The 26940-nt window shown below is 42.2% G+C and overlaps 1 protein-coding gene and 5 non-coding genes across 6 annotated transcripts; all 6 read right to left on the reverse strand.

The window, feature by feature from the left end:
- TAF1D (TATA-box binding protein associated factor, RNA polymerase I subunit D) lies at nt 1-26884 on the reverse strand. The gene is made up of 13 exons (XM_070749615.1): nt 26839-26884; nt 25157-25222; nt 22123-22516; nt 20711-20886; nt 19327-19369; nt 18920-19177; nt 16276-17033; nt 13905-14041; nt 12151-12210; nt 8698-11002; nt 6748-6953; nt 4904-4960; nt 1-1187 (listed from the first exon to the last, which is right to left on the reverse strand). Exons 1-6 carry the CDS (start codon nt 26841-26843, stop codon nt 19106-19108), a joined length of 756 nt encoding a protein of 251 aa, XP_070605716.1. The 5' UTR covers nt 26844-26884; the 3' UTR covers nt 1-1187; nt 4904-4960; nt 6748-6953; nt 8698-11002; nt 12151-12210; nt 13905-14041; nt 16276-17033; nt 18920-19105.
- LOC139167431 (small nucleolar RNA SNORA18) lies at nt 5033-5165 on the reverse strand. The gene has a single exon (XR_011559141.1). It is a non-coding gene; the product is annotated as a small nucleolar RNA SNORA18 (small nucleolar RNA).
- Nucleotides 7627-7701, reverse strand: LOC139167428 (small nucleolar RNA Z40). Its single transcript, XR_011559138.1, has one exon. It is a non-coding gene; the product is annotated as a small nucleolar RNA Z40 (small nucleolar RNA).
- On the reverse strand, nt 11947-12084 carry LOC139167430 (small nucleolar RNA SNORA1). The gene has a single exon (XR_011559140.1). It is a non-coding gene; the product is annotated as a small nucleolar RNA SNORA1 (small nucleolar RNA).
- LOC139167429 (small nucleolar RNA SNORA8) lies at nt 12629-12766 on the reverse strand. The gene has a single exon (XR_011559139.1). It is a non-coding gene; the product is annotated as a small nucleolar RNA SNORA8 (small nucleolar RNA).
- LOC139167441 (small nucleolar RNA SNORD5) lies at nt 17892-17966 on the reverse strand. Its single transcript, XR_011559147.1, has one exon. It is a non-coding gene; the product is annotated as a small nucleolar RNA SNORD5 (small nucleolar RNA).
- Nucleotides 26885-26940: the final 56 nt, after the last annotated feature.

The following is a 26940-nucleotide window of genomic DNA, read 5'->3' on the forward strand; positions in this document are numbered from 1 at the left end:
TTGTTTGACTAATGCCTAGTCCGATTTATTAAAGTAAGCTACGTTAACCACAGTACATCAAAACGGCAGCAAATGCAATTGTAGAGTATTCAAACAAATATCTATTTAACAGAAGCACACAAGAATATGTCTGCTTACAAGAAATACAAGCATTAATTTCAAGCAATTAATGCCCAAATATTTGGTCAGAGACCAATTTCTGTTCCTTGTCTTCCCCATGGCATTCTTTTTTAAGAGCCAGCAACCTGAAACGGAAGCAAAACATACCCATAAAATCAATCCAGTGTCAAGCCGGTGCAGACGTTGGTGATATATTAACGGCTTGCCACATTATAAAAGGCCTGATGTTTATGGGAACTTGGGAGGGGGGAAATAATTCTTTCAAGCAGTTCAAGGACATCTGTGCCCACCCACCTGGGAGGAAGCGGAGGAAGGATTTGCCATGCTGCATAATCTGAGCGGGCAACGTGACAAACATGACAAGCCCACCCCTGCTCTACAGACTCTTCTCTTTCATAGGCATGAAGGTTGGCTTCTTGCAAAGAGCACCCTCCAAACTCCTCCCTTTATGTACTCAGGGAGTGCAGACTATGCACAGCTGATCTCACTTCCTCTTACTGTGCTTTCTTAACTGCTCCTGCCGCCCCCACATCCTTCTCACCCGTACGTTCAGGATCAGATCCCTTATCTCCTCCTCCTCAGACCCTGGCAAAGCCGCAGTTGGGGCTGCACATCCTTGGGGGTTCTTTAGCCTCTGTAGGCTCCTCACACCCAGACTTTTCGTCTGGCTTACTGACCATGCCCAGATGGCCCTGGATCATCAGCTTCAAAGTCCGTGGCCAGAGCCTGGCTGTGAGCCAACCACACCACCATCGAGTCATTCATCCCAAATGCCGCACAACGAAGTCTTTCACCCGTTTTGACTTTTTTTCAACGTGTCTCCTCTGGTTTGGATCACAGAGGGCTCCAGGTCCCCCATTGATATCCTCCTGAGGATTTCCATCTAAGGTCACCGCGTTAAGAGCTGCCTGTTCATTTGCAACACAGCTCTCTTTGAAGTGACCTTCTGTACTGCATGTTGTCTCAAGGCCTTTTATTTTACCTTCGGCTCGAAGTCCCACTTTCAGCCAAATTGCAAATTTTCCCCGAGATTTCCTTGGGAGCACATTTCGATTGAAGGCATACTGCTGGAAACAGAATAAAATGCGGTTAAACATCAAGCTACGACACACGGGTCTTAAGTTCTGAGTTGTTACCATATTTTTCAGAGCACAAGACACAGCTTGGTTTTTGGGGAGGAAAAAAGGGAAAAGAATCTGCTTGCTAGATATTCATCTGGCTAGCGTCCTTAGTCTGGTTAGCTTCAGCACATTATTTTATCCCCTGGTTAGGGCTTTAAAAAATCTTCTTTGGAGAGAGTAACAATGAAAGAGCTTGCAAGCCAGTAAGAGCTGGGAACATCATTAGCACCTAGTTAGGACTGGAAAGAAACTTATTTGGAGCAAGATATAGCAATGAAAAAACCCTGCAAAGACTTAGGGCAGCGGTCCCCAAACTACGGCCCGTGGGCCGGATGCGGCCCGCTGAGGCTATTTACCCGGCCCGCAGCAGCGTACAAGATTTTACCATATATAATATACTAAGTTCCCGAATCTCCCCTCCACTCTGCTGCTGAGCGTCTGGCGGCGGCAAGGAAGAGGAAAGCCAGGGGGCGGAGAGGAAAGCACCCTATGGCAGAGCAGCAACAGTGCCTCTGAGAAAGAAATTAGCCAATTGCTTTCCTCCCCGCCCCCTGGCTTTCCGCCTCCTCCTCCTCCAGACGCTCAGCTGCAGACCGTCTTGGTCCCTCCAGTGCCGCTTTTTTGCTTTTTTTTTTTTTTTTTTGCACCGGTGAGGTTTGCGCGCGTTTGGGCACTTTTGGTGTTGGGGGGGTCTGCTGCGGAGAGGGAGAGAGAGAAAGAGGGAGACATAGAAAGGGACTGAGAGAAAAATAAAGCAAGAAAGAGAGGGAGAGAGAGATCGGGAGAGTGCTGCTTTTTTGCTTCTTTGCTGCCCCGCAGGGAGCCTGGAAGCCCTGCAAGAGCGTCTGGAGGGGGCAGTAAACAAGCCATCAGGACCCCCGCGCACTAAATTGTTAACGGCCACAATGTCCCAGCCAGGCGACGGGGAGGCCCTCCCTATGGTTGCCCGCCGCCCAGGCCCCGCGCTTGGAGCCGGGGGCGACGGGCCTAGCCTCGGCTTACTTGGCCCCGGCGCGGCCGAAGCGCGGGGTGGAGTAGGTGGCGGCGGCTGCTTCAGGCCCGCCCCCGAGCTGAACTTCCTTTGGCTTCCTTCGGGACAAAGCTGCAAAGCTCACCTGCTGCCTCGAAGGAAGCCAAAGGAAGCTCAGCTCAACGAGGACCGGCTCTTGGTCCCTTGAAGCTACCACCGTCGCCCACTGCGGAGATCCCTTTGCCCGAACGGAGGCGGCGGCGGGTTCAAGGGACCAAGAGCCGGTCCTTTTCGGAGCTGCGTTGCTTGAGGAGATCCCTTCGCCCGGAGGCTGAGGCTGCAACAATTCAGCGCCGAGAAAGACCGGCTCTTGGTCCTTTGAGCCCGCCGCCTCTGTTCGGGCGAAGGGATCTCCGCAGTGGGCGGCGGCGGCGGCGGCAGCTTCAAGGGACCAACAGCCGGTCCTCGTTGAGCTGAGCTTCTTTTGGCTTCCTTCGAGGCGGCAGGTGAACTTTGCAGCTTTTGCCTCGAAGGAAGCCAAAGGAAGCTCAGCTCAGGGGCGGGCCTGAAGCAGCCGTCGCCACCTACTCCGCCCCGCGCTTCGGCCGCACAGGAAGCTCTGGTGGGCGCGGGGCAGCAGGGCAAGCCACAAAGGTGGCGCAGCGTGGGTCAAGCGGGAGGGCACAGCAGTAGTCCTAAGGCGGCGGTGGGGCGGTTGGCTGCAAGGCACCGGCGGCGGCGGCTTGATGTGTTGCAGGACGCCGTACATTGCTGGCGCTGCCCCGTGCCCATGCCCAGCGCAGCGCCAGCAATGTACTACGACACGACGTCGGTGCCACCGTCTTGGGAGCTTCTGCTTGCAGCCGACTGCCCCGCGGCGTGTTGCAGGGCAGAAAAAAAAAAGAAGAGAGGAAGGAAGAGAGAAGAAAAGGAGAGAGAGAAAGAAAGCAAGAGAGAGAGGGAGAGAAAACAAGTGAGGGGGAGGGAATGTGAGAGAGAAAAGGAGAAAAATGAGAAAATGATGGAGGGAAAGAACGAGGGAGAGGGAAACAAAACAAATGAGAAAGAAGGAAAAAAAGGGAGAGGGAAGAGAGAAGTGGGAAGGAGGGAGGGTGGGAAAGAAGGAGAAATGGCAGGAAAAGGAAGGAAGGAAGAAGAAATGGAGGGAACAAGGAAGGAAGGAAGAATGAAATGAATGGAAGGGCGGAGGAAGGAAAGACTTTGGGGGGGGGGTACATTTTTTAAATTTTTTCTCTCAACATACATTCAAACAGTACAATGTACCATCTAATTTTCCCTGAATAAAATGCGGTATTTTGTCAGTAACTAATATCAATCATCAAAAAAGTTGCAAAAGTTTTTTTTCTAATGTCATCCAGGTACATACTTTTCTTTTAATTAAATTCCCTCCTTAATGTTTCTTCAAAAAGTACAACACCAATTATATTTCTAACTTATTAATCATTATGCCAAAGTGCTTCCTTCTTTATATATTTTTCTATAAATATTTTTATACATTTTTCTATAAACCAATAAAACCTTGTATAGCCAATCAGATGTTAACAAAAGAAAATTAAAAACAAAACATAAACATGTATGAATTTCAGACTTCTTCCCTCCCTCTAAATAGTACATTCCCATTTTTTTTAATGTTAAAATAAGGTATGTGCAGTGTGCAGAGGGATTTGTTCATAGTTTTTTTTATAGTCCGGCCCTCCAACAGTCTGAGGGACAGTGAACTGGCCCCCTGTGTAAAAAGTTTGGGGACCCCTGACTTAGGGCTTGGAAAACATTCTTTGCACAGAGAAACAATGAAAGAATCTGCAAGGTAAGAGCTGGGAAGATTGTTAGCACCTAGTTAGGGCTGGGAAAAGCTACATTCGGAGTATAAGACGCACCCGAATTTTAAACCTCGTAGGGAGGGAAAAGGTGCATCTTATACTCTGAAAAATACGGCAATCTGTTCCAGAGAACACAAGTAGAGCTGAGATGTGAAGGAAGAAGACACAAAACCACAGACATGTCTCAATTTGCAGCTTTTAAATTCAGGGTATTAATTTTTATTTTTTTTTAAATCTAATGTTCCCACCAGATTTGTTGCTACCATGGCAGCAATGTAAAAACCTAGAGGAATTACTTTGCGGTCACGTCCACAGCATACCAGAAATAAGATTTTCAAGCAGCCTTGGTAAGTGACCAAGTTACGGTTAGTCCTCGGCTTACGACCATAATTGAGCCAAAAATTTCTGTGAGAAATTTGTTCAGGGAGCTTTGCCTCATTTTACGACCTGTTCCACTCCCTTTGGGGGTTGAACGGCTGTTTCACAGGGGTCGCCTAAAACCATGGGAAAAGACAAATTTCTCATGGTGTTAGGAACTAAAGCCTTCTATTCTGGCGCCTTGGGACATATTTTTACAATGCAACCAATCGGGCGTTTAAACAGTGAGGATGTCCCTCTGACCTTCCTGCCAATCAGCTTAAAGCTCTTTTGGAGAGAATTGGCGCTAGACTTATGATTGGGGGTCACCACAACATGAGTAACTATATTAAGGGGTCGTGGAATTAGAAAGGTTAAGAACCACTGTTTTAACCAATCCAAATTTCAGGCTGAAGGTGGAGGAATTATGTGCCATCGAGGCGCCGAAGGCAACGATCAAAGCTAAAACGAGGCAAAATTGGGGTCACATTTACCTTTTCACCGACAGCTTTTTCAGAAGGGCCAGCACGACGGGTGTCACATCCCTCCACCTGCAGAGTTAGAAAACATTTCTTCACAGCTGTTCTTTAGGAGGAAATCCTGAGGATTGCCCTACAATCTTTATTTGTCTTGCAATTTTACTGCACCCATCACACACAGATTGATGGGCAAAACGAAATCGCAAGTCTTTCACTTTATGAGGCGTTTCCAACGATAAAGAACCTACGGTTAGGATCCATCGGGATAGACCTCAATATTGGTTTTTCAATACGGTTATATCTAGACAGGTTCAGTTCACCAATTTGGTGGATTATCTATGGATAGTCTATGGATATCTACAGGGTGTCCAGGGGGAATTTGTGAAATTCCCTGATATTTCCTTGACATTTCCCTATAACCTGCGATCTAGTTAAGGCTGTAGATGATGTCATACCAAACAGCTAAGCCGTGCAGAAATATCGGTAGCTAAGAAAGCAAGTTATTGCCAGTTATGCTCATTTTTATTCGACTCTGCCAGGCAGTGTGATCCATTTCCCCCCCCTCACTTTTAAACATTTTAATACAGTTTGGTTTTTCCGCCCTGATCTATTACGTTGTTTTCTTTCCACAAATTCCCTGGTATTTCGCGAACCACCGATTTCCATGATTTCCGTTTTCCAGGTTTGCTGGACACCCTGATCTATGATATAAGGACTTCATGTACGCTGCTTAAAAAAAATAAAGGCAACGCTTAAACAACAGAATATAACTCCAAGTAAATCAAACTTCTGTGAAATCAAACTTTCCACTTAGGAAGCAAAACTGACCATCAATTTCACATATTGTTATGCACATTCAACTTTGTACAGAACAAAATATTCAATGAGAGTATTTCACTCATTCAGATCTAGGATGTGTTCTTTGAGTGTTCCCTTGGTGGAGTGTTCACTCGGTGGAACCTCAGATCCAGCATTCCTTATATGGTTGCCAGCATGGCTCTGGAATTAAATTGGAATTTCAAAGAATGTCTTGACTTCGTTTCTAATTTAGTTCAGATGTTATCTGGAACCTTGACACTTTCAGCTGTTCCAAGAAGGCTCCACACCCATTTGCACTACTCAGATAACCCCAAAGACATAAACCCCCGAAAGTGACCTCAAGGACTCTCAAATGACCAGCTGTCTGCAAGGAATATAAATCCTTCCAATCCCCATTATCCAGTCAGAATCCCAAAAAGGCAACTGGACTTTCACGGGTTTTTTAAAAAAAAGATCTTTAGTTTCTCACCCAAGAATCATCTTCAGCTCTGATGCCATCCAGTCAGAGCGGAAGAAGCTTCTTGGATGAGAAGCGAAACATCTTCAAAGAAAAACCTGAAAGTCCTATTGCCTCTTGAGTCACGTTGTAGAAACATAGAAGATTGACGGCAGAAAATGACCTCATGGCCCATTTCCTGTATTTTATCTTAGGGTGGATATACGTTTATCCCAGGCATGTTTAAATTCAGTTACTGTGGATTTACCAACCACGTCTGCTGGAAGTTTGTTCCAAGCATCTACTACTCTTTCAGTAAAATATTTCCTCACGTTGCTTCTGATCTTTCCCCCAACTAACCTCAGATTGTGCCTTGTTCTTGTGTTCACTTTCCTATTAAAAACACTTCCCTCCTGAACCTTATTTAACCCTTTAACATATGTAAACGTTTCGATCATGTCCCCCCTTTCCCTTCTGTCCTCCAGACAATACACATTTTTTTGTATTTTATTTTTCTCTGCTGCCTCAATCTGGAAGTGTTTCCATTTTTTGGACACATGAACACTTTTCTCTTTTGCGGAGTCACGTTTCGCACAATACTTACAAACTTAAAACTTTTCGTTGGAAATTTCCCGTCCCTCATATTTTAAAGTTGTCAATACTGTTGCAATGTCCAGTGATCTGGAAGATTACTTTCAATTTCGGACAATTGACTTGCTACTTTCTCCAAGTTCAAGTGGTGGTGCCTATGACGGTTTTGGATCATCCAAGGGCAATACTGTTGCATCTGGTGTCTATCTTGTTTTCTTGCTGAAATAAAATGATCAAATTCTTGTTACCTTTTCAGTTTAAGAACAGGAGAAAGCCTCCTCAAAAGTTCCTTTCCATTGAATGTATTTTCCCTGCAGGTTGGTCCCTAAGAAACCCAGAACCTAAAGCAGCAGTTACTTAAATGAGGAGTCTGTTAAAAATAAAAATTGGCAGGAAAAAAAATTGGCAATAGGGTGGAGGTAGCTAGGTTAAAATCCATCAAGCTTGCTGGTGTATCTCAGCCCAACTTAACCTGCAAGGTATGTATGTATGTATGTATGTATGTATGTATGTACGTATTATTTATTTATTTTTCAACGACAGAGGAAAAGTTGTATTAAGCTTATTTCCAAGAATATGACAGATTCCATTTATTTCACCTAAAATGACAGCAAAAGGATTTCTGAGAGAAAAAAAATGTATCTTGAAAAGAGCTGACGGTTTGCACTCTATCCATGTGTGTCATCCCCAATAAGGGAGCCCATTGTTCATTCGCGCTAGTTTCAGGGGGCCCTGTTCCAGAAATTACTTCCCATTGTATTGAAAACCAATTACGCCCCCTTGGTAATCTCATCCCTTGCTCAGCAATCTAAATTTCCAAGGAATGTCATTTTTATACAGCAAGGGCCCAGAAAAATCAACAAGCTATTGGTAGCAAGGCTACTTCAATTGCTTTTGTTCAGAATGGCTGTTACATCATTCTCTCTTTTCAGAGCAGTTGAACATCTTGCCAATCATCATAACAATCGTATTTGATTATGACTATGTATTACTGAGTACTGTAGTCTCTCTACCTACAAATGCCTCTACTTACGAACTTTTCTAGATAAAACCGGGTGTTTTAAGATTATTTTGCCTGTTCTCAAGAACCATTTCCCATTTACACACTTAAGCGTCTAAAATTGTAACCGGAAAAGGTGGGGAGAAGCCTATGGGGCCTCTCTAGGAATCTCCTGGGAGGAAACAGGGATGGAAAAGACAGGGAGAAGCCTCCATGGGGCCTCTCTAGGAATATCCTGGAAGGAAAAAGGGCCAGAAAAGGCGGGGAAAAGCCTCCATGGGGTCTCTCTAGGGATCTCCTGGGAGGAAACAGGGCCGGAAAAGGCGGGAAGAAGCCTCCGTGGGGTCTCTCTAGGGATCTCCTGGGAGGAAACAGCCGGAAAAGGCGGGGAGAATGGGGCCTCTCTAGGAATCTCCTGGGAGGAAACAGGGCCTCCACCCTCCCTGTGGTTTCCCCAATCGCATGCATTATTTGCTTTTACATTGATTCCTATGGGAAAAATTGCTTCTTCTTACAAACTTTTCTACTTAAGAACCTGGTCACGGAACGAATTAGAATAGAATAGAATAGAATTTTATTGGCCAAGTGTGATTGGACACACAAGGAATTTGTTTTGGTGCATATGCTCTCAGCGTACATAAAATAAAATATACATTTGTCAAGAATCATGTGGTACGACACTTAATGATTGTCATAGGGGTCAAATAAGCAATGAAGAAGCAGTATTAATAAAAATCTTAGGATATATTAATAAAAATAATAATAAAAATTACGTTCGTAAGTAGAGGTACCACTTTATTGACAAAGTATGACAATCCCAAATTTCACGCCATCCTTTGGCCATGAGGTTATTTATAATTTTAAAACCCCTCTAGGTAGGATATAACCCAGTATAAATTCCAAAGTTATCTATCGTTCTGCTAGTTAATTGGTATCGGTTTCAGAATTACTTCAATATCTTACCAAATCAGCCAGACGTTATCAATGGAAGAGAAGATCTGTAGCTCAGGGTTGAACTGGTGAGTCCTTGGCACGTTCTGAAGCTTCGACGCTTTTTTTCTTGCAGCTATCTCATTACCAAACTGGGTAATATCACTTCTAGTAGGGTTTGTTCTCATTTTATACACTAGTGTGGCTTGCGTTATCAGGGTTGGTAGGTGTGGCCCTGAAGGGTCGCTGTTAGCTTGTCAATCCCTGAACTGGGATATTGCTTGCTTGATGGATGGTCTGATGTTAATCTTGGTATTAATTTCTGTTCATCTCGATGTTTATCGATGATGGGGAATTTTCATGTCTTCCGACAGCTAATTGGCATTTATAGACATGATATGCTAGTCTTGTGTCTCTGTTTATCCAGAGTGGCTGTTATGGGCCTTGCAATATATGTTGTAGATTGTTCCTGGTTTTCTTCTGGGGGCTGCTGGGTCTTTTGGTTTGCTTCCATTTTGGAGGGCTTCAGTTTGTATGCTACAGTGACGCCAGTCTGTTGATGGCTGGTGTGGTGGCTTTACAACAGACGTGCCTTTCTAATTTGCCATGTGGAATGATTCCGCCACGCCTTCCCTAGCGAATTTAAAGATGAAGTTGAAGGGGTCCTTACTTCGCCCTTTTAAGTAATGACAAAGGTGTCGTCTATGTACCTGTTCTGTCTGGGTCACTCCGGAAGCTATGACCAACCCAAAAAGATAAGCCGGTAGAATTCACACACAGTTTTATAATGAGAAAGAGAAAAATAACCAAATAAACCCTTCCCTGCTAATGAGGACCACGCCCAAGCCCTGGTATTCCTTATTCAATGCTGATAATATCTCTTCAGTTACTGCCTCCTTTGATCTATGCGTCTCTGTCGCATATCTATGACAGCTTGTGCGTCCTCATCCAATGACTCTAGACTCCAAGCTACTTGCTGAAGAGAGCCCCTCTCCAGGGCTCCCAGGCCCCTCTTCCTCGTCACATTCCTCTTCCCTCTCATCCTCCCCCGGGCATGGAGCCAGCAGAGACACAGCTGGTCTTTCATCTGCCTCAGGCTGAACCACAACAGTATCCGATCCAAATTTTTGATCGTGTGCATACGACTACGATCGATACTATGGTCTCTATCAGTAATTTTGTTTATTTATATTTACTTATTCATTTGGATTTCTACGCTGACTCAGGGGGGCTTACAAAACAAGCATCCCGCAGGAGTTCCTCTGATCTGTTGATGTGTTTGTCAGCCGAACTAGAAGTGCGCTGGGTGGGCAACGTTTGGCAATGTCCGTGTTTCTGGTTCTTTCCATTTTGGTGTATTTGGTTAGTACAGCGCTGTCACGGGTCATGGGCTAATTTTGGATCTACGGTTGTAAAAAGCTTGTGACATCAAATGAGGGAGATTTTGTCTTCAACTACGGTCACTGTGTTTGATTATTCGGTGGCACTGTAGTGAGCAATTGTGGGGAGTATTTGCTTTCCTCTGTTAGATATCGGAGCCTTTTAATCAATTCTTTGCCCCATTGTCTCTGGAGGTTCCTGTTAATGATACAATTGAATGAAGATGTATGCCTGGCTTGCATGCTTTGGGGCATCGACAGAAGAGTAAGACAGATCCATTGCTTTTAATTGGCCACTGGTCTATGGTGATTTCCCCTTTCTTGGTGAGGTCACTGAACCTTCTTTCGAGGCAAATTATTCATTTTGCTGTCAAAGTGGCGTTCGCCGAGATGTACGTTTATCTTCTAATAATTCTTTTGCTCTTTTTGTATGTTATTTCTGATGTACCATAATAATCCTCTTTTCAATCTTTATCTTCGGGAAGGATGATAATTTAGTAACTCTTTAGGTTTTTTGCGAGCTGCTCCATCTTATGCTTCGAGTTGGTTTTGTTCTTGTCTTCTTTCGGATGCTTTTTGAGGTCTCTGTGTGGAACTCGGTAGTTTTATAAATGCTCCTTCTAAAGTTGGCAAAAGAATTCTAGTCGACTGGAATGCCTTGGGCGACACTTTTAGGCTTCAGTATAGAATGTTGTATTCTGCGGAAGATAGGGGGAGGCCTGGACATGTTGACCAACCATTTGCGCTCCAGCTCCTCTTTGATTCTGGGGTTTAATTTGGTTTCTCTTTTTCCAGCTTGTCTTAGGGACAGTATCTTGGACCATGTTTTTAGTCAGCCTTTCTGTATGCTCTGGTACGGTCTGTTTTAATTGTTCTTTGAGATTTTCAATGGTGTTGCTGGTATTTGTTTAGTCTGAAATGCGCATCGGGGATCTTCTGGGATCAACAGCACAGGATTCCTTGAAAAGAAAAAAAAATTGCTTTGACGAAATCTGGTAAGTTTCCTCTAATATAGTTCCCCCCCCCCCCACTTCAAAGAACGTGTTTTGTAGAACTGATTTACCGTGTTACTTTTGGGTACCAGCTACATAAACCAACCCTTATCTTATGAGCCCCCATATCTATCATTGCCAGCCAGCATAAAAATATCTGACCCAGGGACCAGCAACTCAAAATATGGAGTTGGTGATTAGATTAAATTTATTGGATTTATATGCCGCCCCTCTCCACAGACTCGGGGCGGCTCACAACAATGGCAAAAACAGTACATAGTGACAAATCTAATATTTACCAATCTAATTACAGTTTTAGGTTAAAAAATTCATAAAAGCAACCCCAATATATATAAAAAACAAGCACACAAGAAATCAAACACCAAAACAACATGGGCAAGTGGGAGATGTTTCAATTCCCCCATGCCTGACGGCAGAGGTGGGTTTTAAGGAGTTTACGAAAGGCAAGGAGGGTGGGGGCAATCCTAATCTCAGGGGGGAGCTGGTTCCAGAGGGTCGGAGCCACCACAGAGAAGGCTCTTCCCCTGGGTCCCGCCAGACGACATTGTTTAGTCGACGGGACCCGAAGAAGGCCAACTCTGTGGGACCTAACCGGTCGCTGGGATTCGTGCGGCAGAAGGCGGTCCCGAAGATATTCTGGTCCGGTGCCATGAAGGGCTTTATAGGTCATAACCAACACTTTGACTTGTGACCGGAAACTGATCGGCAACCAATGCAGACTGCGGAGTGTTGGAGTAATATGGGCATAATTGCTCTCGCAGCTGCATTCTGCACAATCTGAAGTTTCCGAACACTTTTCAAAGGTAACCCCATGTAGAGATCTAACAGACTCTAGCGCTGACTTGTACACCTTCTGATATCTTTATTTTGCTAATGAAACGGCAGAATAAATTTATCCCAGGTCTCATTGTCACCAATATAACTTGTTTTACAATGATGGAAGCACAACCTGTGTTTTCTCTAGCCTCATTGCATCGTTTGGCAGACACAAAATGAGGTGTGCCCACATGGAGTACTTTGATGAGGCAAGATCTTAAATCTGAGTCACGATACGCACGGTATTCCCATTTTTAAAAAGCAACATACAGTATTACCTTCAAAGATTTGCTCAAATGACTGCAGCTTGCTTTTAATTATTCCTTGTCGGGATTTTTCTGGAATAGAAAATGGTTTACTGTGACATTTTTTCAGGAACAGAGGTTGTATAATGCAAATAGTTCTTAGCATATGGCCGCTACTGGGTTTCCATTGCTTCAACTGTGTTACTAACTTATTAGCAGCAATGATTCATTTAACAACTCTGGCAAGAAAGATTGTAAAGTGAGGCAAAACTCACTTAACAAATGTCTCACTTAAGAAATATTTGGGGCTCAATTGTGGTCATAAGTGGAGGACTACAAGCATTTTAATTCATCCCAGGGTCTGGTTTCCTGATGGGAGAGAAAACCCAGCAACAGATGACCTGCTTGTTATACCAGTCACAATAGTGCAGCAGGGTAACATGGAGTTCTAAAATGTTGAATTTCCTTTTGGATGAACTTTTGTCCAGAATTAACATTTTTCACTGTTCCTACTTGTCTCAACAAAAATACCAGGTTGCACATGCACAGCAGCTTGAGAACCAACGATGCCACATGCTGAACTGATCTTGCACTGTTTTTTGAACAAGCCACCAGGAATAACTGCTGGTTGTAGATACCATACAGTGCGGTTATAGTCCCGTCCCCAACCAGTGCTACAAAGAAAATGTATATTGTTTCTTTCACCCTTTCCACGCATAGGAAATGTAGACACGGGTAAACCACACCACATATCGATAGAACATAAAATAATATATATTACTTTAGCAGCTATACAAATGGAATGGAATGCACATACTTTTCCAAACATACAAAATCAAATTGCATAGCTTAATAAATTTATTTATTTTATTTATTTATCAGATTTGTATGCCGCCCCTCTCCGAAGACTCGGGGCAGCTAACAACAATGAAAAGACAAAGAAAACAAATCTAATATTAAAGAATAATTTTAAAAAACCCAATTTAAAGAACCAATCATACATACAAGCATACCATGTATAAATTCTATAAGCCTAGGGGGAAGGGAAATTTCAATTCCCCCATGCCTGACGACAGAGGTGTTTTAAGGAGCTTGCGAAAGGCAAGGAGGGTGGGGGCAACTCTGATATCTGGGGGGAGCTGGTTCCAGAGGGTCGGGGCCACCAGAGAGAAGGCTCTTCTCCTGGGTCCCACCAAACGACATTGCTTAGTCGATGGGACCCGGAGAAGGCCAACTCTGTGGGACCTAACTGGTCGCTGGGATTCGGGCGGCAGAAGGCGGTCCTCAAACTAGATAAAGGACAGGTCGCTGGATCACAAAAGTCAACAGTATGGTTGACAAATAAATCTTCTATGTAATGAATTAGTCTTAAGCACAGAGAAAGATAGTTATGAAATCAAATAAAAACAAATTATTGTAAATACTCTTTTAATTATGAATACGTAGAAAAGAAAAGTGATGTTGCAACAGAATGTGTGCCTATGATATGTAATGCATGTTTGTTAGTCAAATTTTGTTTATTTGTTTTAATTTAAACATTTAATAAATATTATTCTAAAAAAAGAAACATGTATACTGCATAGTTCCAAACTAATTAAGGGATGGGAAACATTTCAGGAATAAGCGGTTTATATCACTTCAAGCATTATTCATCTCCAAAATTGATTATTTTATATATCCCAAGTACTAATGGGTACCAACACACCTTTTATCTTCCCCCACAATTGGTTTTCCAACATTTATTTTTTGAAATCAAGAATTGTCCATGAAACAGGAAACATTCTTACCAATTTTGTTTGTTTCCCAGTTTGGCTGCAGCAACGTGGGGCCACCGAGCTGTCGCTGTTCTTGAATTCAGGGCCGTCACGGGTCACTTCAATGATTTCATTGGGAAAGATGATTGATGCCTGAAGTTGTTGATGATCTACACAAACAGGTTTGAAATTTAGGACTTGGTCAATCTGGAACTGCACCGCCTGCGGTCCCCATCTAAGCATAGTACACAAAATTGTCTGCTACAACGTCTTACCAGTCAATGACTTCTTCAGCTTCAACCACAATAATACAGTCAAACAATCGATACAAACTCAAGGCAAACCTCTCCAAACTCGATTGCAGAAAATACAACTTCAGCAACAGAGTGGCCATTGCCTGGAATAATCTACTCAATTTGGTTGTTACAGCTTCACACCCTCCACTTTAAACTACTGTCTACTTGTGGATCTCACTCCATCCCTAGTGGGTCTGTAAAGGGGGCATGCATAAGTGTGCCACCATGCCTACCATCCCTGTCTTACTGTCCCCATTTATTTGTACTAATTTCCTTCGTTCATGTTCATATCCATAACTGCTATCTTGTGCATGGTTTGACAAATAATAATTTTAAAATCTATGCATTATGCTAAGCAATTAAGAGGTTTAATTTTAGTAGTGGAGACTGCCATTTTGCCAACAGATAAGGTTTACTACTACAGTGGTAGCTCATCATACGAACTTAATTGGTTCCAGGAGGGAAACAATGTTTCCCATAGGAATCAATGTAAAAGCAAATAATCCGTGCAAATCCTTCAGGAAAATCCCAAACTTTAGAAGGGAGGCGAACAGAGGGCAGGGAGGAGCAGCTAAAGGGGGCGGGTGGAAGAAGCAAGGCTAGGCTAAAGGGTGAGTGGGAAGGAAGAAAGGCAAGGGGGGTGCCCCTCCCTTTTCTTTCTTCAAAAGACACCGTTTCAGTTCCTTTGCAAGCACCTTGTTCTCTGCAAAATTTTTCCTACTCCAAGCAGCCCCTCCCTTTTCTTTCTTCAAAAAAGGGAAAAAAGAAACCCCTTCATCCCAGCAGCAGCTGCTTGGGTTCGTAAGGTGAAAATAGTTCGGAAGAAGAGGCAAAAAAATCTTAAACACCGGGTTCGTATCTTGAAAAGTTCGTTAGAAGAGGCGTTCGTAAGATGAGGTACCACTGTACTATTTTTTCTATTTCTATTACTTCTATCTCTATTCTATTACTTCTAATTCTATTCTATTCCATTCTTCCATTCCTGTCCAAATTCTAATTCTATTCTTCTAATTCCATCCTATCTCCCCCAGAGAAGCCTGTCATGTCTGTCCTAACAGTCCCTGAGTGACAGGTAGTAGTCAAGGAATACCTGTAAAGTATCTCACACCAGTCAGCAGAATCTGTGTTTTACTCTTTATCTGTGATTACTCTTTAACATTAAGCCAAGACCCATATATTTTGTTTAGGGGCTCATCGTTAAATCAAGGACAACCTGTAAGGGTTTTTTTTGTACCAGTCACCAAACTTCATTCTTTCAGATTATTCTTAAAAGCCCAGATGTTACAATGTCCCTTCCTTTAAGTAACACAGCAAATACAAATTAGCTGTGGGTTGCAAAGAAGGTTATATTCTTAGCACTGACTCCATGGCTTCTGTCTGAGAGGCCAGTCAAAACCTGGAGTTGTGCTACGTCCAAGTAGAAAAAAAAATCCCAAACGTCAAGAATACTTAACGCAACTACAAAACACAATCTAGTATTGGGGGGGGCAACTCTGGCCCACTTAAAACCTGAGGACTTCAACCACGGGTCTGCTGGGAGCTGAAGTCCAAGGTCATAAAGAGGCTGAAGTTGTCCATCCCTGGCATTATATCTTTATGTGTAGCAAAAAATCAAATGTTTCCTTCTGCATGTTTTAAAGAGACACCCTACTATAGTGGTTCTCAACCTGGGGGTTGGGACCTCTTTGGGAGGGGGGGGTGTTGAATGACAGCTTCACAGGAGTCGCCTAAGACCATGGGAAAATACAAATTTGCCATGGTGTTAGGAACTAAAGCTTCTATCCTGGCGCCCTGGAATCTATTTTTACAATCCGACCAATCAGGCGTTTATAGTGGGGATATCCCCTCTGACCTTCCTGCCAAGCAACTGTTGGAAGAATTGGTGCTGGACTTAGGGTTGGGGGTCACCACAATATTAAGGAACTCTATTAAGGGGCCGCGGCATTAGAAAGGTTGAGAGCCACTGCCCTACTAGCACCCACTTTGAATCAGAAACAAGATTTTGGATTTGTATGCCGCCCCGAGTCTACAGAAAGGGGCAGCATACAAATCCAATAAAAAATTATTATTATTATTTTGTGGGGTGGCGATTAGAATGACAAACTTACTTCTTGCATAAGCTGAATTGCAGACTTTCTCCAGCTGGTATAAATGGCCAGTTACCAATCAAAGCAAGAATATCAAAGGTTGTAGCCATTAATGCTGCCACGAATTTTGAATCTATGGACATCAAATGATGGAAGACACTTTTGTCTTCGCCTGCGATCACATTTCGGAGGCACAGTAGTTGTTGGGAGTATTTGCTTCCCTCTCTTGAGGTATCTGAATTTTTTAGTCAATCCTTTAGCCATGTTATATGTTGGGGTTCCTGACAGATACACCTGAAGGGAGAAGTATGCTTGGTTTGCAAGCTCTGGGGCCTATGGGAGGATACATCCCCTGCTTGCATCAGCCACTGGTCTTCTTTGGCGATCTGCCCTTTCTTGCCAAAGGCGCTGAGCATTCTTTAGATCCAGACGATTCGCTTTTTCTGTTGGATTCATGTTCACTGGATGCCAAGTTTGCCTTCTAATAATTCTCTTGCTTTTTGTATATATTGTAATGCATCCATGATAACCCTGGCTCAAAACCTTTATCGGCTGGAAGGATGACAATTCGGTACTTTTTAGATTTTTGAAGCATCGTCTGTTCCAAATTGATTCTATTCTTGTCTCATATTGTCTTGAATCTCTATGGGAAATCCTGGGGTTTTAAATGCTCCTTCTAAGGCTGGCAAAGAATTCTAGTTGATTGGCATCCCCTGGGTTTACGCCTTTCTGTAAAATGTTGTGTTCTGCAGTAGATAGTGGATCGTTGTGGAGTTGTGCTGCCGAATAAAAAAGGGAAAAATAGGAAAAAAATCTAAATATCAGAATATCTTACAAAACACAGCCTATATTCAGGGGTTGGCAACTCTGGCTCCTTTATGCCCTGTAAACTTCAAAACTGGGACTTCTGGGAATTGAAATCCAGAGGTTGTAAAGGGGCCAAGTTGCCTACACCTGGGTCTACAGTGGAGGGGGGGGGAATCAAAATTCTTATGATCCTATTGGATGTTCTAAAAGGTGCCCATTGGCCTTGTCTTTGAATCAGAAGGATTTTCTGTGGGGGAGAAGGGGACAATGCAACCGTGCCTAAGCTGAAATTGCAGATCTGTTCTTTTCCAGATAGTATTTTTAGTTCAGTGGTTTTGCTAGTTCAAAGACAGAAAAAAAACACATTAGGTGTGTATCAGTTTGCGGCATTACCTCAGGTCCTGCATCATTTATTTATTTATAACCGACTCAGCCCGATTTACTGTGCCCCCATTTTTTTTTCCTTATCAACATTTCTACAGGTAGCCAGTTTGCTCAATTGAAACATAGAAACATAGAAGTCTGACGGCAGAAAAAGACCACATGGTCCATCTAGTCTGCCCTTATACTATTTTCTGTATTTTATCTTACAATGGATATATGTTTATCCCAGGCATGTTTAAATTCAGTTACTGTGGATTTATCTACCACGTCTGCTGGAAGTTTGTTCCAAGGATCTACTACTCTTTCAGTAAAATAATATTTTCTCATGTTGCTTTTGATCTTTCCCCCAACTAACTTCAGATTGTGTCCCCTTGTTCTTGTGTTCACTTTCCTATTAAAAACACTTCCCTCCTTGCCTCAGGCTAACAATTTCCTCAGCCCTCCGTTCCAATCAGAGTGTTAAGATTGAGTTCATTTGTGAATCATTTAGCAGTTGAACTAAAATCAGTCATCACAGGAACGGCAGTGCAGATTTTAAATCAAATTATTATTATTTATTAGATTTGTATGCCACCCCTCTCCGTAGACTCGGGGCGGCTCACAACAATAACAAAGACAATGTAAGAACAAATCTAATCATTTAAAAAAACACTAAAAACCCCATTATTAAAGGCAAACATACACACAAACATACCATGTATAAACTGTATGGCGAACTTATGGCACGTATGCCATAAGTTCTCTCTGCGGGCAAAAGAGCCGCCAACTCACCTCACTCCCACTGCGCATGCATGCGCCCCTCCCGCCAGCTGATTTTCGGGTCCCTGCCATGTATTCAGGGAGAACAGGGCGCAAGTGGGAGAAACGCTGAGGTCGCGCATGCATGCACATGGGGCTGGAGGAGCGTGAAAGGACCAGCGCGCCCTCCTCTGCAGCCCATTTTTGGTCCCAGGAGGCTGCAGCGAGACCTGCTAGTCCCAAAACGGGTCACGGGGTCACGCACACATGTGCTGGGGGTGGGGAATACAAGGATATTGCGTGCACATGCGTAGGGGGGTGTTGACATGTGATAGTCACGCATACATTACATTATGGGTGCAGTACCAAAAATTTAGAACCCACCACACCTCATAAATACAATTTCAGCTTTCACATATTAGGATATAAAAGGGTGAATGGAACGTACACACCCCCGTTGTGAGAAAACAGTGATTAACTCATTGTCATACAAAATTTGTGTTCTGAAAAGCAGGTATAAAAGTCTGATCTTCAGAAAGAATTATACACTAAGCCAGTGTTTCCCAACCTTGGCAACTTGAAGATATTTGGACTTCAACTCCCAGAATTCCCCAGCCAGTGAATGCTGGCTGGGGAATTCTGGGAGTTGAAATCCAAATATCTCCAAGTTGCCAAGGTTGGGAAACACTGCACTGAGCACTGAGAGAAGAAAGAAAGGAACATTATAGCTAAATACCTGGCTTGTATTTTGCTTGCTTTTAAGCAACTTTATTTAAGGTAGCTTGGATCTTCAGAACGTTAAAATTTAATTTGCAGGCCTCCTAGGCGTTCCACTTAAATATCCTGAATTCTAACGAACATATTAATAATAATAATAATTTATTAGACTTATATGCCGCTCCTCTCCGAAGACTCATGCCGCTCATTTTTTTCTCGAATTCAACTTCTTCTTTTTCTTGGGAATTTTGCAGCTCAATATAAAACAGCGCTTGTCCTGGAAAAGATAAACCAGAAAGGGCATTAAAAAAAAAAGCCGAATGCTAAAAATCAGAGCAATTAAACAGAATTTTGCAAGTGGGAGAAGTAAAAACCAAAGTGTGACAGAAGAATTGAGGTAACAAGCTTTGGTTACTGGCAACTTACCACTATTTTGGCACCAATGTCTTCATTACCAGAATCCTCATTGCTGAAAAAGAACAATGATCATATTACACTTATTTATTTAGAAAATTTATACACCTGCCTACTTGCTCAAAAATGATTTTAGGTGGAGTATATACTGGTCAAAAAAATAAAGGGAACACTCAAATAATACATCCTGGATCTGAATGAATGAAATGTTCTCATTGAATATCTCATTTGCACAACAGCACGTGGAATTGATTGTCAATCAGTATTGCTTCCTAAGTGGACAGTTAGATTTCACAGAAGTTTGATTTTCTTGGAGTTATATCGTGTTGTTTAAGTGTTCTCTTTATTTATTTTGAGCAGTATATATTTTTAAAACCCAATAACCTGGTCCCAAGCTATGAAGGGGTTTAAAAATGACAACCATGGTCATTAAATAAATGGTTTAAAGTGAAGGACTATCCATACCTATGGTCTTCCCACAATGACGTCACAGAACCAGTTCACTATCTTTCCTTAAAATGTATTTATTTGAATTTTTTATTTTATCTTTTTCTTCCTAGCATGCAAGAGAAGCTGAGTTTCTGGCACTGTGCTGTCCCCAGAGACAGAGATAGTTGGACTGTATTTAGGCATGTCTCTTTAAGATATTGCATTAGGGGAAATGTAGTGAAATTGCACTCTGGGTAATATAGTTCTACATGTGACCACAATGGTGTATTCCTATTGGCTCTGACTCGGGATGAGGGGTAATTGGAGAGAACATTCCAGAGGGTCTTTGTCTTCACTTTTACTAAGCCAGCCAGCATGTAGATGCTCCAGCTAGAGCCTGGGTCAATTCAACCTCTTTTTACCTGCACAATGGGAAAGATTATACTGAAGAAGAATTGCATCATAACTGTGAGTTATTGTGAGAATTCATGTAATAAAATGATCTGCGATATCTCTTTGTGCTAAGTTATCTGACTGGGAAAAGCTGAGCTTGTACCAGAACAGGCACTTTGCCGCCATCTTGTTTTCAGCCCCCCCCCCCCCCCCCCGATTTTTCAGCACTGCACATGTGGCCACGCAAGGAAGCAAACCAGCAGCAAGGTAAATTAGAACCCACCCAATACCTATGTTATGTTCAATGAAGAGAATAATGACAAAGCCAATTACAATTTTTGTTCTGGGCAGCTAAATTCTTAATTCCTGAAAATGTCAGGATATTTGGGGGAAAATGACCTTTGAGTAAAATTTCATCTGAAGCATTATTCAAAAGGTATTAGATAAAGTAATAGGCCCTATCAGGATTGACACCAAAGAGACAATTTCAACGATCGCACAATTGTAGCCACAAGTTCTGATCGCCGCAAATTTGGATTGCAAAACCCAATTTAGAAAGTCTCAGTATATCTACCTGGTCTCTGCAATGGGAGAAATGGGTCCATCATCGTCCATGTATTTGTGCCTCCGTGATTCCAGACATTCACTTTCGAGATCGCCCACAGCATTCAACCGGGTCAAGGACTTCTTTAAATGATGTTCATACTTCAACATTTCAATGTATTTGAAAAACCCCTTCAAGGCTGCATGCTGGGAGAGAAGGATTTTATTTTTCGAGACACAAGCGAAAGTGCAAGCTTCACATCCACTCAATAGGAGACAATACTATCAACTGGAAAGACTGGCATTGACAATACATTCCAAAAGTAATGCAATTTTAAAAAAAAGTAATTTATTGAACAGATTTGCGCAAACACTTAAAATTCTTCAAAGTACTGTCCTTGGGCCTCAACACATTTTTGCCACAATGCACTACGAGTCCGCGAGTTCTTGGCCAAACACCAGGTGCCAACGCTGTCCCACCCACCACCATAATCCTGACGTCACCCCAGCAGACTTTTTTTTGTTCCCAGCCCTCAAAAGAACCCATTTTTCATCCATAGAAGAGATCCAATCAGCCGTGACGAAGACCTTGCAAGAGAGGTCCCCGAAGACACCTTCCAGGGCGCATACCGGTCATGGCAGTCGCTGGGAAAAATGTGTACAGGCCCAAGGAAAGTACTTTGAAGAATTTTAAGTGTTTGTGCAAATCTGTCCAATAAATTACTTTTTTAAAAAATTGCATTACTTTTGGAACGCACCCTATATTACCTAGTTGGGTCAGTGTCTACAAGAAAACAAGCAAGCTGAGAGAGCACCAAGGACCCTTTGTGTTAACAATATTTTTAAAGAACTATAGAAATTTATTTATTTATTGGATTTATATGCCGTCCCTCTCCGAAGACTCGGGGCGGCTAACAGCAATCATAAAACAGTGTACAATAGTAATCCAATACTAAAAACGAATTAAAAACCCCTTAATATAAAAAACCAAACATACATACAAACATACCATGCATAAAATTGTAAAGGCCTAGGGGGAAAAGGAATCTTAATTCCCCCATGCCTGGCGGCAGAGGTGGGTTTTAAGTAGCTTACGAAAGGCAAGGAGGGTGGGGGCAATTCTAATCTCTGGGGGGAGTTGGTTCCAGAGGGCTGGGGCCGCCACAGAGAAAGCTCTTCCCCTGGGTCCCGCCAAGCGGCATTGTTTAGTTGACGGGACCCGGAGAAGACCCACTCTGTGGGACCTCTGATATGCCTCTGAGGCGAAGGTGAGGCTAGGGGTGACAAGAGGTGACTGGGGGGGCGAGGCCTGCTGGGCACGGTTCTCTGTACTAATGACTGGTTGCAGAAAGTTAACTAGTGGTTCAGCTGAACCAATGCAACAGGGACTTGCAGCAGAGGGGTTGAAAGAGCCAAAAATAGTAGTGTGAAATTGTGATTTACCTCGTATTCTCGCACCATTTTTAAAGGGAGGTGCTTCCTGCCGTAGTATTTCTCCACGAAAGGAAATACAATCCCTCTGTCTTTCAATCGCCTCCTTTGTTCCTCTTCTGGAATTCTGCGCCTCTCCGCCCATTTTCTGGTGTACCTGCGAGATGTGCTCGGCTTTCTCTCCGTAGGGTTCCATTTTTTGCGGAACCGGTGCTGTTTTCGTGTGAAGTGGTAATCGAAGAGGGCCTGAAGATTAATTTTGGGTTTGGGCAACTTCGTCTGATTCTCAGCTTTCGTACAAGCTGGGGAAGGATCTCTTTGCATAGCCGCAGAAGATGGCCCGCCGGCATCTCTTGCCGAATTTGAAGCTTTTTTCCTTGAGTGCTTCGATGAACGTGGGCCAGATCTGAAGTCATGAAAGGTAAGAATTACCCCCTTAGTAGCACTGTAGATTTCTCTGTCTCCCCCCACCCCCCAAGCAAGTCTAAACCAATGTTGATCATGGGTGATTAATCTTTTTACTCAGGTCAATAACTTTTCAAGAGGGGGATGCAAAATAGCTACCTGGAGGTGTTGTATCCAGAAAGCACGGTAGAACCCATCTGTGTAAAATTGTACACGACCCAAAAATATGCACCTATGTATGAATGTATTTTGATGACATTCAGAAATGTTATAAACCTGCTTATTCTTCCAGGCTTTGGAATAGGTTGACGCTTAGCCCATCACTCTGCTAAACAAATAATTCTCTCAACACTGTCAAACTATTTACTAAGTCTGCACTATTATTGCTACTAGTTTTTCTCATCATTCCTATCACTCATTTCCTCCCACTTATGACTATACTGTAACTCTTATTTTTATTGTTTCTTCGATGCTTATATGCCAGCAGGTGTGGGGCTATTGAATTTGTTTGGTTTGTGCCAGCCCCCATTATTATATGACTGTTGGAGATACGCAGAGATGTATGAGGTGGGCTGTCTGTGAGATGTCTTAAGCTAAGGGTGTTGTTTTAGAGTGTTGTTTTATTTAATTTTGATTTCTTCCATTGTTATATATTAATATGTTGTAAGCCACCCCGAGTCTCAGAAGGGCGGCCTAGAAATTGAACAAATAAATAAATAAAATACAATTTTATCATGATCCTTAAACTTCCACCCAAACAATTATACCATGAATCTATGAACTAACATCAGGAATTCATGAAAAAGGACAAACAAATTCAAAATGGCAAAAATCTAAACTCTAACACAAGTTCAGAAACTTAAAAATGTTTATCTATACTGATAGTAAAGATCTTAAAAGCTATAGCATAATCGGGTCAACAGATAAGTTGACACCACTTATGACACTTGATAAATTTATAGATGTGAATTTACTTTTTCTTCTTTCTTTCTTATTTCTCCTCCTTTTACCTTTTTATTTCTTCCCCCTCTTTTTCTTTAGCTTTCTTTCCTTTTATATATATAGGTGTGTATTTTGACTTATGATTGTATTCAAATTTTATATAAATTCGTATCGATATCTGCAGTCTTATGTATCCCATTTATCTTCAATTAAGATTATATTTTCATAATAAATAAAGAAAGAAATGACAATTAAGTGTTGTACCTCATGATTCTTGACAAATGTATCTTTTCTTTTATATACGCTGAGAGCATATGCACCAAAGACAAATTCCTTATGTGTCCAATCACATTTGGCCAATAAATAATTCTATTTTATTCTATTGGATATTTTGTTTTATTTTTTAAAAATATAAGCCATTCAGAATCATCGTTACAGGTAGTCCTCAGCTTACAATACTTCATTTAGTGAACGTTTGAAGTTATGGCACTGAAAAAAATCGACTTGAGTCTGTATTTCACGCATGACCATTCATATGTCCATGCTTGGTAACTGACTCATGACCGTTGCAGTGTCCCAGGGTCATGTGATCACCTTTTGTGATCTTCTGACAGAAGCAAAATCAATGGGAAGACCAGAATCACTTATTACCAATTTAACAACTGTGGTGATACATATTTTTAAAAATGTAGCAAGTCAAAAAATGGGGCAAATTAATTTAACATATTTCTCACTTGGCAAAACAAATTTAGGAAGATATTAAAATGTAGCTGTATAAATTAGAATACGCTTACAGAAATGAGCTGGAGTCACCCATCAGCTAGAAATAGTATTAATTCAAAATGAAAAGGCCTTTAGAGCCCTCATTTGTGCAAGGTTAGCCTAGAAGAGATTAATTTTCTCCCTATATTTGGGAGACTATTAATAGGAGACAATCCAATATAACAGACTAAAGGCAGCTACCCAACATGCCTAATAAAAACATAGTTTTCTAAATGAATAGAATTCTTTATTGGCCAAGTGTGATTGGGCACACAAGGAATTTGTCTTTGGTGCATATGCTCTCGGTGTACGTAAAATATATACAGTGAACCCTCGATCATCGCGAGGGTTCCGTTCCAGGACCCCAAGTGATGATCGATTTTTCGCGAAGGGCGGGCGGCAGTGGAAGTAAAAACACCATCTGCGCGTGCGCAGATGGTGTTTTTACTTCCACTGCCGCCCGCCCTTCGCCCGCCCACCCCGTTGCTCGCGCCTGGGGTGCGCACGCACTTGGGGACACCCTAGCTCCGCTTCCCAGCTGGGAAGCGGAGTTGGGGTGTCCCGAAGCTCGCGCGCGCCGCCCGCCCGCCCACACTGTTGCCGGCTCCGCTTCCCAGCTGGGAAGCGGAGTTGGGGTGTCCCCAAGGCGCCGCCGCTGGGGTCTTACCGGGGCAAGAGGGGGAAGACCCAGGGAAGCCTCTGCCCGGCGGGGAAACTCCACCATCTACGCATGCGTGGAAGGGCACGCATGCGCAGATGGTGGAGTTTACTTCCGGGTTGAAAACTAGCGATATAGCCCTTTCGCGATGCTCGAGGACGCGAAACTCGAGGGTTCACTGTATATACATTTGTCAAGAATCATGAAGTGCAATGAAATGCAGAATTGATTTATTATTCCAAAGATGAAGATTTCATGACTTCAATAAAAAATACCCACACTTCTCTATCTTGATTATCAGGAAGAGCTGAAGCTCTGGTTTCATTAGCCATATTGGTTTTCGACCTTGAAAAGATAAAGAGAAATTAGTTCTACAGACTCAAGGCTGAAGTACCCAAAGCAGTCTATAATAATAATAATAATAATAATAATAATTTATTGGATTTGTATGCCGCCTCTCTCTGAAGACTTTTAATAAAAAACCATTAGAATTCATCAGAAACAAGAGCTGAAAGGTATTCAGTATTTTGTCAATTAAGGGCAGATCACTTGTCCAATCCCTGGGCAAAAGTTATAGGCCCCCCCCTTTTATATATTGGGGGGAGGGGCAGGTGGGCAAAATGAATTGGGATTATTTTAAAATAGGAATCAGGGATTTACACATCTTGCACCTAAACCGGCTTTAGGTTATGTATATATTTTTTGCATTACATTTATTGATTGATTAGCCATTGGGCCATCTCAACGTGCACAATTCCAGAAACAAATGGTTACTAAGATTTGATTAAAAGCGATTTAAAATTAAATTGCAAGCAATTGGAATAAAATACAATTATTTTAAGAATCAGATAAATATATATTTCGGCATTACCCCTTACAATCTATCCCAATCCCACCATATGCAGATAACCATTTTTTAAAAACTTTTATTAAATTTTATTTACATATATAAATACATAATGACAATATAAAAGACAAGACAATCACATGAAATTAAAAACATAATAGAAAGCAGAGGAGTGTGCAACAGGTCTGTAGTCTCAGAGAGGGGCGGCATACAAATCTAATAAATTATTATTATTATTATTATTATTAATAATAATAATAATGGTATGAACTATGTATATTCTCTATAGCCAATTTATAGGTAATTTAATAATCTGAATTGCTTATAAAATAACAGAAAATAGAAAAGAATGTAAGAGAAAAAAAGCTAGTAATAGTCTTAATTATTTACACATAACTTTATTTTCTATATACATTAGACTTTCACCAGGTAAGTTTCTTTTGCATAGTTAGAAATTTAATTTGTTTGGCGGGTTTGTTCTTTTTTTCAAGCCAGTGGTAAAATAGGTTCCAGCAATTATAAAATTGAGACTCCTCGTTGCCTCTTAATTCTAATGTTAATTTAACCATTTCTGCACATTGTGTAATTTTCTCCCGTATTAGCTCTTCTTGTGGTATTTCTTCATTTTTCCACATTTGAGCAAAAGCTAATCTAGCCGCAGTTGTAATATGAATAATCAAATATATATGGTTTTTGTTGAGGTGTTGCCGTAGGATTCCTAAGAAAAAACATCCATTTTGCTTTTAAGGACTGTGCTGAATTAAATTGTTATTTTCAGATTCTGGCCGCACGTCAGGTAAATTGTTTTGCTATGGGCATACATATCCCAATGGATCATTCATTTGATCTATGGAACAAGGTAATGCTAAAACGGCGGCTTGATGAAAGCTATTATCGCTCAGCTCATGAATCGCCCCCATAAACCATCCAGCCAACCAAATAAATTACGGTCTAACACGACGGGCGAATTAAGCGCGAACATCCGTCCCTCGGGACGCGGGTTTCCTGTCGAAATGGCGGCATGGAAGCCTGATAAATAAATAAATCAGCGATTCGAGCCGTAACGAGCTCGGAAACCGGACGGATGACGGCGGATCCTGCACAGCCCACTCACCTCATCGCGCGTATTTCGCCAAGGCCGCGAAAGCCCCATCGGGCCGTTTATATGGTGATTCCTGATCTCGCGAGAATCTTCGTTAAATTCGACGTCGGCGGA

Source organism: Erythrolamprus reginae, chromosome 4 (assembly GCF_031021105.1).
Source record: "Erythrolamprus reginae isolate rEryReg1 chromosome 4, rEryReg1.hap1, whole genome shotgun sequence".
Taxonomy (NCBI): Eukaryota; Metazoa; Chordata; class Lepidosauria; order Squamata; family Dipsadidae; genus Erythrolamprus; species Erythrolamprus reginae.

Coding starts and splice junctions, on each gene's coding strand:
- TAF1D (XM_070749615.1), bottom strand. Junction 19,370..20,710: donor TCTCCCATTGCAGAGACCAG/GTAGATATACTG, acceptor GTTCTTTTTCAG/CAATGAGGATTCTGGTAATG. Junction 19,178..19,326: donor ACATTGGTGCCAAAATAGTG/GTAAGTTGCCAG, acceptor TATCTTTTCCAG/GACAAGCGCTGTTTTATATT.